This window comes from Diceros bicornis, chromosome 11 (assembly GCF_020826845.1).
Source record: "Diceros bicornis minor isolate mBicDic1 chromosome 11, mDicBic1.mat.cur, whole genome shotgun sequence".
NCBI lineage: Eukaryota > Metazoa > Chordata > Mammalia > Perissodactyla > Rhinocerotidae > Diceros > Diceros bicornis.
In genome coordinates this window covers 12,618,848-12,630,919 of record NC_080750.1, presented here as the reverse complement: position 1 = coordinate 12,630,919, position 12,072 = coordinate 12,618,848, and the positions used below count along the sequence as shown (strand labels likewise).

At 39.5% G+C, this 12,072-nt stretch overlaps 1 protein-coding gene across 2 annotated transcripts in view; it reads left to right on the top strand.

Moving 5' to 3' along the window:
• Nucleotides 1–12,072, top strand: part of SEC24D (SEC24 homolog D, COPII coat complex component) — a 100,672-nt gene that overhangs the window by 49,289 nt on the left and 39,311 nt on the right. For both annotated transcript variants that reach the window (XM_058549967.1, XM_058549966.1), the window contains exons 9-10: nt 7,730–7,868; nt 11,716–11,831. In XM_058549967.1, the coding sequence (XP_058405950.1) occupies nt 7,730–7,868; nt 11,716–11,831 (255 nt within the window). The remainder of the gene's footprint in view (nt 1–7,729; nt 7,869–11,715; nt 11,832–12,072) is intronic.

Sequence of the window (12,072 nt, the reverse complement as noted above, 5' to 3'; positions counted from 1 at the left end):
TACTTGCCTGCTAGCCACCAACATACCCCATCTTTTCCTTCTGTTTTATGCTGTTCTCACTGATTGAAATTGTCTGTCTCTTTCTGTCAGTCAGTGGAAATAAAACTCCTCGTAGCTACCTAGCTCTTCCTTGAAAAAAGCCTGTATTAACCACTGCCCCCCGTTCCCCCACAAGTAATTTCTTCTTTTATGTATGCCTTTTGCTTCAGCACCTGTCATGAGCTGCCCTGGGCTTACGACAGTATATTTGTGGGTACCTGATAGATATTTTGTTCGTTCATTCAAAAACTGGTGACTGGGGGCCGGCCCCGTGGCTTAGCGGTTAAGTGCGCGCGCTCTGCTACTGGCGGCCTGGGTTCGGATCCCGGGCGCGCCCCAACGCACGGCTTCTCCGGCCACGCTGAGGCCGCGTCCCACATACAGCAACTAGAAGGATGTGCAACTATGACATACAACTATCTACTGGGGCTTTGGGGAAAAAAAAGGAGGAGGATTGGCAATAGATGTTAGCTCAGAGCTGGTCTTCCTCAGCAAAAAAAGAGGAGGAAAGAGGAGGATTAGCACAGATGTTAGTTCAGGGCTGATCTTCCTCACACACACACACACACACACACACACACAAAAAGACTGTTGACTGCCCGCTCTCTCAGGTATTGTGCTATAGGAGACACAACAATAAAAAAAAGTTAGACCCGCGAGGCCTGGATCTGAGCATTTAGTAGTGATGCTGGAAAGTAAACTGCTGTGACGTGACGAGGGCTCTCAGGCGCAAGGTCCTATGGGAACACACGGCTAAGATGCCTAAGCCAGTCCCGAGGGGGCATTGAGACTTGGTCCCAGTTTAGACAAGGTCTCAGAGAAGAGTCAGGAGGAGAGAGAGATACCCCTTCTATTGGAACAGGAGAGGGAGAGAAAGGAAAATATTAGAGAGTTGCTGGTAAATTCGTGGGGGAAAGTCAAGGGAATTCCTATCTGAGGTTTTCTATTTTCTTTGTGAACAAGGAGGCAAAATTACCTGCTGAGGGAGGTAGAAGGAGAGCTTATTTGGAGGATAAAGTAGGGTTGAAAAGATGAAATAGCTACTGTAGAGAAAGAGAGAGACAAATGACAAGAGACACTTACTGGTTACCAGGGAGCACTGAGGGCTTGATTCCCGTCTCAGACAGTGGGTAACAGCAGCCTTCTCTGAAACTGCATGCTTTTTACAGAAGCAGTCTGCAAGCAGTGTCTGTGTGTATGGCACAGAGAAGGTGAATCGCTGGAGTAAATGAATGAGAATTCAAGCTACAGCTCTGCAACTTATTGGACAAGTCCCTTCCCATCACTGCCTGTTCCATTCCCTTCTTTTTTTTTTTTTGTGAGGAAGATCAGCCCTGAGCTAACATCCATGCTAATCCTCCTCTTTTTTTTTGCTGGGGAAGACCGGCTCTGAGCTAACATCTATTGCCAATCCTCCTCCTTCCCCCCCCCCCACCAAAGCCCCAGTAGATAGTTGTATGTCACAGTTGCACGTCCTTCTAGTTGCTGTATATGGGACACGGCCTCAGCATGGCCGGAGAAGCGGTGCCTCGGTGCGCGCCCGGGATCCGAACCCAGGCCGCCAGTAGCGGAGCGCGCGCACTTAACCACTAAGCCACAGGGCCAGCCCTCCATTCCCTTCTGAACAGCATGGATGGTAGTTCCCACTCCCAGGGTTGTTAACATCTCAGCACCAAGTTGAGATTTTCTATACATGAAAGCATTTTAAACTACAAATCAAACAGACAATAGTTATGATCTTACATATGTTATACATTAGAATCAGTAAAATTTTTCAGGATTTTTCAATACTGGATAGACAGACAAAACAAAATCCCAAAAAACAAAAAAGAGTAATTTCCAAAGTGTTCAAATACGGTATAACCTCTAGATATAGTTATAAAAGAATAAATAGACTTTCTAACGGCAATGTTGAAGAGAAAAAAATTGAAAATAATCCCTTAAGTGCTACAAACACTCAAATTAGCAAGAGGGTCAGTTTTCCGCAAATATGAAAATACAAAGTTTTAGGTTAACAAGGACCAACTAAAAACCTTGAAAAGTATAAATATATTCTTAGAATTAAAATAGTACATTGAGTATTTTATTATCAGTCTCTGTTTCTTTTTAGAAGATGCATAATATGATTTTTAAAAGGCATTCAGAAAATATTATTCTTTCATGCGGTACTTATTTTAAAAAGTCAAACAAAATAGTGCTGCCTTTTAGAAAACGTGTGTACAAGAAGTTGCCTATTGCCCTGTACCTTTTCTGTCCCTGTAGGCTGACCGATTGTCATATATGGTAAAGCTAAAAATAGAAAACACATACAAGCAGCTTCTCATTTCTCTTCCTCTGGAAATGTCTTTAAGAAGTGCAGTTGATGCAGACTGTCTTTTCATTTTAGCTTCTGGGCATAATCCTCTGGGAATCTGACTCTGCTTGTCTTCCAGCATGCCTAATAGTCTGAATGTTTAACATTTTTAAAGGGTAGTTATTCATCACAGGTTCTGAATTATCTTTTCACATACCATTTCCATGCTTCTACTTGTATCCCCCAATTAATCCAAATTACCAACTGACTTCCTCCTGAGATAGATCCAAAAAATCAGCAGCACTGCAATCCCGAGAAGTAACTGCCCAAATCGCATTTGACAACATGAACCTGTTGCTGCTGGGGATGTATGTCGACCGTGATCAACTGGGGAATGTAATCTGATGTTGAGTATGATCCTTTATCAAGCTGCAGGGTTGTGTCACATTTTGGGAGGTCATCTTGCTATAATCTTGTGATCTGATTTAGGAACCACCGTGGGCAGAACTTTCTCTCCTGTTACCAGGAACTATTTACCTGAGATATTTCCTTCAGGCACTTAGTAAAGTAGAGTAGTGGTCATGTGGGGACAACTATATAGTTCCAGGACACTGTCACTTTTCTGGAGACTTGGAATGAAGGAACTAAAAGGGTGGGGGTGGGGAAAGGGAAGAGGAGTGTACACTGAAAATGGAAAAATATGTATTTTTTCAAAATCAGTGAACAAGCATGAGAAGGCAGGGGAGAATAGGTAGTTAAGGAGTGAATCTGTGTGTGGGCTTGTGTTAGACCTTAGATGAACTGTGATGCTGAAAATGAGGAGGTGGGTAATGGGGCAGATGGGAGAAGAAAGAGGCGATGGGGACAGTTTTCACTGAGCAATATCCTGGATACAGGCAGGTATAATATTGTGAAGTCAGCGTGTTCCTGAAAGCTCGGATTTGGCCACTGTGTCTCGCCTGTCCCTTCATCCACACCATCCCCTGTGATTGGATGTTTCAACAAGAAGGTGGACGTTTGCTTTAGAAAACCATTTCCTCCTCACAGTGTACTGCTGGGCACCACTGTGCAAGCCTCGCTGTCTCTGCTTTGTTATTTGGACCTGGAATGCTACTGTGGATGGAGAGCAAGAGGTGGACGCTGGCTGCAGGAGCTGTCGCTTCCTCTGCCCTTCGCTCTCCGGCCCACCTCTAGGCTGCCTGTTGTCCTTCGGGGCTGCCTCGCCCAACAATGCCCCTTTTTTCCTACATATAGTCAAGGAAAAGTTGGTAGAAGATTAGAAACTTTTAAAATAAGTTTTACTTGGCTATTATCTTCAGTAAATTTGGCACATTCTGTAATTTCTATATAATTTATGCTTATAATAGCCTGTATTTCATGTTTAATCTCATTTTGTTTCATCTAGAATATTTTTTAATCATTGGTTTTTTCAAGAAAGGTGTAGGTTTCTTAATTTTGTGATGGTAATAGCTGACATAACTTCAGTTAAATGTTATTATAGGTGCGTAAAATGAATGTAGCATAATTATCTTGAGTATTCTATTACCTGCTGAGGAAATTACTATATAGTTTTGATTTAGTTTTTAGTTGCACAGTGCCACCTACTGGATCTATGATATAAAAACACCTTCGTATTTTCTTCAGCTTTCCAGATTTGAAATAATCAGTTTTTAATATTTAAAGCTGCCTTCTATTATTCTTCACTTTTCTGAAACAGAAACTATATAGCAAGACTTGTGTATTCAGACTTTTCTTTGTTATACAGATGCCGAAACAAAAATACACACGCTACAAACTTTATAAAAATTCTCCACGTGAGCTCTTTCTGTGTTGTGCTTCATTTTTCTATTTTGCTTTGGAAATACAATCTGTGAATAGTTTAACATTGCCTTTTCAGCTGAACAGAACTTTTATTAATGATGATTTCCAAGCACTCTTTCTACTCCTACCTTGCTCTTTTCACTGTACATTTGCTTGCTTGTTTGTTAAATGTCTTTCTCCCTCACTAGGCTGTAGGCCCCCCTGAGGCACACAGTATACTCAGGACTGACTGCACAAATGTTCAAGTCACCTGAGAGAATGGCAGGAATACTTGGAAAACTGATAATCTATTAATATAAGAAAACTTTAAGAACTGTATGAGTACTACCAAGGAGTTACTGATTGATTCATCTTGTTGTCTACTCCTTTTACATGGAAAAATGACCAAAAGTTTTTTGTTTTATTTTGTTTTTAAAATCACTTATATCACATTAACACTGAATCTAATTTTTCAGTGATTTATATTCTTGCTTATGCTCCAAAATCGACCATTGTTATACATGCACAAAAAAGAGATACATTTTATTCAATTAAAGCATCTTAATTAAAATTAGTGCCAATAAAGTATTTGGCATAGCCCTGATAATTCAAAAAGATTCAAATAGTAGTCTCCTCCCTCTTGTTTCCTGAGCCTCCTCGTCACTTTCCTGCTGTATAAACTCACGCCACACGGGACCAGAACCAAGAATAGCCAGATGAGACTTTTAGAATTATTCTCTCCATCCTTCCACTTTTTCCACTTAAGAGAAGAACAGAAAAGAAAAAGCAGGCAGGAATATACTAGAAGCCAAAATATTAAAGCATATTTATAAACAAAATTATAAAATCTGAAAATATTTCTATGGTAAGTATGATATAATGCCCTTGGTGAGAAAAAAACAACTTAGGGAACTTTTTGGAAAGTAATTTGATTTTTGTTTTAAAGCTACATACACTAAAGTTGAACTCAGAACGGTGAGATTAGCTGTTTATGAGCTCATGCACACTACTGTAGAGCAGATAAGCAGACATCTGGAGAGAGCAAGAAAAATCTCTGACGCTTTTCAACATGGCCTGAGAGAGATGAAACAAGACAGTGTAATTTAGAAACCCTTCTCCTGTTGCCCAAAAAGAAAATGTAAACAGTTAAAAAGCTTTTAACATTCTTTACTGTCACCTCAGTTGTCTGAGGACCTTACTTACCTATCCATCATCCAGTTTCCAAAAGAGTGAAAATAGAAAAAAATGTAAGTGTATTGTACAGCCTAGATGCAGTCATTGCTTGACTCTAGTTTATTACAAGACTTTCGTTTCGGATCTGCAAGTTTGCATCTGCCAGGACTGGAATGCTTACGTGTTAGTTGCTGACAATTTCACAGTAATTGTAGGCTGGGCCTGTCTTTAAGTAAATCCTATCAGTAAAAATAAGGTTAGTTTTGCTTCCATTACCTCTGCTTTGTCTAGCAAATAATTGCATCATATTTTGTTTCTAAAGCCTCTCAGGGAATTGATTATAGCCTTTGAACTCTGAAAATAAAGGATGAAAGAAGTAAACTTGGCTGGAGTGAATGCCAAGTGCAGGCTTTCTCCCTCGTTTAACTCTTGAAAGCATCTCCTGGTCTCAGGGGTTGAAGCTGTGGAACAGAACAGCAACCAAAGACGTGACAGATAACTGGAGTTTTGATCCAGAGAAAGCTCCTTTATCTTTGCATTTTGGTTGTCTTGCATTTCTTACTCTAATTCTCCATTCCTTGTCTTAAGACTGCCTCTTAGACTACCGCTGCATTGGTACCTACGTCTTCTTGTTTGCCTCCTTTTTGTCCCCTCCGACTATTTCTTATAATTACCAGCTAAAGAGGACAAGCTTTTGTCACTTTATGCCTTTCAAACAACAAGTTTGTATTAAAAAAATGTTGTATACGTCAAAATTTGAATATGTGTGTGTGTACTTGAATCAAATTCTGAGAGTGTTTTTAAATTCTACTGGGCCCCTCAACTTTTACCTGTTAGATCGTATCAAAGTCTCCTGAAAGGTAGATTCCCGGTCTTCTAGATCATTTTTACAGTAACATTTTATCATAACACGTTAGCTACTTTAAATATTTCTATAAAGAAATGCCTTTAGAAACTCCAGCCTATCTCAAACTTATCAAACTATAATTTTCCTACTAAATTTACTCTCTCCTGAGCTGAGTGGTTTTGAGAGAGGAAAGGTTGTTCTGTACAGATATGATAACAACAGTTACCATTTATCCAATTGGCGTGGTAGTCTGTACCGCAGATGTATTCCTCATTTAGTCCTTGTCACAACCCTACCAGAGGGGCACCAGAGCTGTGCCCATGCTAGGGACCAGAAGAGACCATAAACAAGAAAATCCCATCTGTCTTCTGGCTTTCTTGAGGCAAGAGAGAGAGAGGGCAGTGCAGAGGCAGTGGCGAGTGACTGCGAATATATATATTTTTTTATCCTTTCCCTGATTCTTTTATGTATTCTACTAAACCTGTTTTTTCCTGCTGTGAGACCGCACACAACTCATTTCTGAAACCTCAGCGGTGGATTAGTCTTCACATTGAACGCTTGGGCAGGGACAAACAGTAGATCTTGGTTTTCTAAGACGCGCAGAAAATGGTCTTATGCCCCCACTTCTCCATCGCCACCTTCCTCCTGCTCTTCAGGCCTCTGTTAAAAAGCAGTCTGCTTTATTTACATCCTTTTCTTAAAGAAAAACTCAGTTGATGTGCCAAACCCTGTAATTCTCAAGCTTTTCTAGAAATGTTATCTTTAAGGAGATTTATACAAACAAGAAGGATCTTTGTGGTTTTGTTCTGAAAGCCGGAAGAGTTGAGAAACAAGGCAGACTTCTAATGCTAAGCTTTTTCACTTTCAAGCTGTAAAAGATGTGTAATGGTTTCTCCACATGTTTATGAGGAAGAAGCAATTGAAATATTTATCTTTCAGTTCTGGCAAAACATGACCAGCCATATCGAGAGTACTTTGTGGAACATTTTGTCATGGGATAAAGTAACAGCAAAGGCAGACTCAGCCTCCTTGCCTAAATAAGTGAACGTTCTTGAATATTTCTTCAGATAGTTGCATTTTGTAAGAAACATTTTGTATACTTTGATGGAACTATCTAAACAGCATACTGCTATGCAAACTAGAGCTTTTAAAATCAGACATAATTTACTTCTTTATTTATAGTCATTGAACAAACTTAGTAAAATATGTGTTACAAGATGTCCAGGTCATTTTTAACATAAACTTTATTAAGTATTACTACCATTATTGTATTTTCTCTCTTTCTGTCTTCACACACATACAAGTAAATATACATGCACACATATACATAAGTATACATATATACATATATGCTTATAAATGAGATAGAAATTTAAATTAATTTTTGTTTGAGTATTGCCTGGACTTCACAAGGTCTCAAAAGAGGCCTCCTTACTCTCCTCACGAACGCTACGAGTTAAGAGTTCCTTAATGAGTGCCGTTAGAAGACTTTTCAAATTACAGTTATTACATAGGATTTCTGAAATACCTAAAAATCCTATACCTACCTATTTCTTAATTTTGCTTGCTTCTTACAGACTCCCCTTTACTTGGTAAATCATGGAGAGAATGGACCAGTCAGATGCAACAGGTGCAAAGCGTACATGTGCCCATTTATGCAGTTCATCGAAGGAGGAAGGAGGTATCAGTGTGGATTTTGCAACTGTGTGAATGACGGTAAGTGGTGCCAATAAATGCTCTTAGTGAAAGCTCTTTATTAAATGAAATAGGTTATACTTCTCAGCTTAGAAAAAAATATGTATGTTAATGCTCTTAGTTATCCCTGAGCTTTTCCTAAATACTGATAAGTTTGCATTCAAGAAAAACTCAGATGTACACCTGAAATTTATACAATGTTATAAACCAATGTTACTGCAATAACAAAAATAAAAAAAATTAAAAAGTTAAAAAAAGAAAATCTCAGAGGAATGATGAAGGAGGAAAAAAAATCTGTCAGGTTTATTGTCTGTAAACATAAGAGGTAAAATTTCATTTTGCCTCCAACTGAGCCTTTGTGGAAGGAGATTGAGAAGCAAAATTACTTCCCTACTTTGAGTTTTATAAGAAACACAGCAACTTCCTTGTGGGTCTTATGCATTTCTGTGAGGCTAAGAGGGGCTTGGATGTCCCAAACGAAGCATGTTCTGGTTGGTTTCTTTCCAGGGAAATTATAAAGAAGAACCTTCTTTATCTGTGTTTATAGATGAGAAATCTGAGATTTTTTTTTCTCTTTCATCATTCCTCTGAAGTATTCTTGAGTATGATCTCATCAGTATTTAGGAAAAGCTAAGGTATGCCTAAAGACTTTAACACATATATAGATTTTTCCCCCCAATATGGATGTTGGATTGTTTAAGAAGGAAAAAGCATTATTATGAAGGGCTTTCCCAGATTCGCTATATTTTTTATTTCATTCCAGTGTAAATTCACTGATGTTGAAAAAAATTACAAACTTGCTAAAAGCGCTTACATTTATTATATTTATAACGTCTATATTTTTAATTCTTTGGTGTCAAATAAAGCACGTACTCAGGCTGAGAATGTTCCCACATGCTTTTACATTTATAGTCTTTCTAGAACCATGTGATGATTACTAGAGCTTGAGTTTTCTCTCTGTTTTCCTCTTTTTCTCATCTTTGTAGACACGCTTCCCTGCAGGTCGTTAGATCTGAGGAACGTATCACACTCGGCCCAGGAGCCATGTCTCCTGTGGCTGCTGGCTACTCCCTAAGAACAGGTGAACTCGGGCACAGTTTCTGCCTATGGCATTGCATTCATGGTGTCTCAACTCCATGAGTGTCCCTGGCGGGAGAGCAATGCCTGTCTCCTTGTCCCCCTGCACCCCATCACAGTCCATGGCTTTGCCCAACTTAGAATGCCAGAGACTGCATTATGAGGCTTCCTCACAAAGACTTTTGGTCAGTTCTTAAAAATGCCTGGCTGTGGAGTGGAATCATTGGTTTCTAGCCTCAAAGACTGTGTCATGGTCCTCTCGGGATGTCTCTTTCCTTGCTCCAAATGTGGCATCTACTCAGTACAAATTGGATATACCAGTGAGGGCCGACCCCGTGGCTTAGCGGTTAAGTGCTCGGCTCCGCTACTGGCGGCCCGGGTTCGGATCCCGGGCGCGCACCGCCGCACCGCTTCTTGGGCCATGCTGAGGCCGCGTCCCACATACAGCAGCTAGAAGGGTGTGCAACTATGACATGCAACTATCTACTGGGGCTTTGGGGAAAAAGGGAGGAAGATTGGCAACAGATGTTAGCTCAGAGCCGGTCTTCCTCAGCAAAAAAAGAGGAGGATTAGCATGGATGTTAGCTCAGGGCTGATCTTCCTCACAAAAATAGATAGATAGATAGATAGATAGATAGATAGATAGATAGATAGATAGATAGATAGATAGATAGATGGATAGATAGATAGATGGATAGATAGACAGACATACCAGTGAGACCACGTTCTATTGGTTCTCCACCCTTACTTCTCTTTCTGGGGAAGATCTTATTCTGTCTCTCATTCTGATGAACTCTGCAACCAAATCCTTGGCTATCACACAATCTTGGGACCCGGATTTCAGGAAACCTGTGACAATTTACTTCCCTGTGCTTTAGTTTTGGGAGGAAAAAGGCATGAGAAGGCAAAGGGCTTTCCTGAAACGTTTTGATAAATGCCTCCACGAAGGTGACCAGCTCCTCAGTGTCTTCACTCAAGCCCTCAACTTTTGTAGGAAGGTGATCAGAAATTTATCCAAGGTCTATCCACTTGGAGCATCCAGGATTTTCAGTTTGGTGTGACTCCCTGGCCTCACACCCAAAGTATCAGCTCAGAGCCTTAAAAGGCCTGGCCACTTCCTGCTAGAGAAAAGCCACTCAGAGCTCTTGTATCACTACACAATGAATTTCTCTCCCTTGAGTATCTCCTCCTAGGAAGCTGCCATCTTCATTTTCCATGTTCATCCTAGGCTCAAATATTTGTCTCTGCAAGGAAGCCAGACTCCCTTAGATTTACATTGACACCTACATTCTCCATTTAGGTTTAAAGAAGTCAGAGGTTTGTTGGAGTTAGGAAGAACCCAGCAGGCTTGGTCACATTGTTCCACTCTAATTCTCTTCAAAGTGTCCAGAAATTGCACTGGGAAGCCTGTGAGGCCAAAAGGCAAGCAGAAAGACAAGTGTTATATGGCAGTGCATAGTTTATGGGGTGACTTGAATTTTGGTTTATAAAACATGACAGATAATATTAAATGCTAATGGATGTAAAATTAATTAATTTTAAAGGAAAAAACTTTCACATACTACATGCAGGCCTGTGAATGTAAATGAATTGTAGAAACTATGTAGAAATTACCACATCACACATCCTAAAACAGCCAATGCGGCATCGCCCAGCTCATCTAAATGAAACCAAACAGCAGTTTAAGGCTCTCATCATTTACTCAGCTCAGCTGAGACTGTCAGTTTCCCACTTCCATAATCTTTTCAGGACATTGAATTTTCCAAATTCAGAGATCCACATGTACGTATGAATCTTACAAAACTTGTTTAAAAAGAAATGGCCATGATATGGAAAAAAAAAAGATCAAGCCTCAGTGATTATTTTTAAGTCCAGCCTAAGGAAACAGTCCTGTTGTAATCCACGTGTTAGTTCACAACTAAAAATAAAGAATACTGAGTTGCTGGTTTTAAAACAAAAGACATAACTTCTGTGGTTTTACAAATGAAAATGTTGTTCTTTATGAAATGCTTGAAGCCAGAGCATTGCTGGTTATTCTAAATACCTCTCTTGTCAGTGGTTTCAGAGCCAGCCCTATTAATCTCGAGGCAGCGAGAGTTCGTTTTCTCAGAGATACCAGGCCATATTTGTCCAAGTGTGCAGTGGGTGACTCATGAGTGTTCCTGTGCTACTGGATGACTTCCAGGTCTTTGCCAGAACTAACCTCTTTAGACATTTGAATCAAATTAAGAGTTCCTCAGATGAGATCTTCGTGGTGTGGTCTTTCCCTAATACAGTAATCCTCTCCACTCTGAAGCCCAAACATTAAAAGATTACCCTGCAAACTCCCTACGACTGAAGCCATCTCTTAATTAAAGGATAATAAATATCATAGTTAACAGTATAGTTCAAGTAACCAATGTATATTTATGTTAGGTGTGTTTAAAATTTAAATAGAAAAGCCAGAATTCCTTGTAAAAAGAGGTAATTAAATAGGGACAATTAAATTTTGGTTGTGACAACTTAAAAACACAAGTACTTTTATCCCCTGTTTCTTTACAATGGTCCAAATCATAAATGTTGTTTGTCACCAATAACTTGTAGAAGGGTCAAGGGGACTTTCTTAGAAAACCCTCCTTCTTTCTAAGACATGCTTTTTAAATGGAGGACATTTAGAAGATACACATCCCAGCTTTAAGATAGTTTTTTTTCCTCATTCTAACTCCTTTCCTCCCATAATAAATTTTGAGAACTTATTAAATTGCCTGTGTTATGAAAACAAAAGATTTCCTTTCCTATTTGTTTTTATTAGTTCCACCATTCTATTTCCAACATCTGGACCACATTGGAAGAAGACTGGACCACTATGAGAAGCCAGAGCTATCTCTAGGATCTTATGAATATGTTGCTACTTTGGATTATTGCAGAGTAAGTGTTCCCAGGGCTTCAAGTGTTTACAAATTGATGTCAAATACAAACAAGTGAATAACTTTCATATGTAAAGAACTGACTCTTGATTCACAAACAAAGCATTTTTGTGGTGCCATGGGGATGTAGAAATGCCTAAGACACAGATCAAGCCTTCTAGGCTGTTAACATGATTGAATAGCCAAACCATCGACTGCAGTGATCATTTTTAGAGACTAAAAAGTGGTGCCAGAAAGAAAAA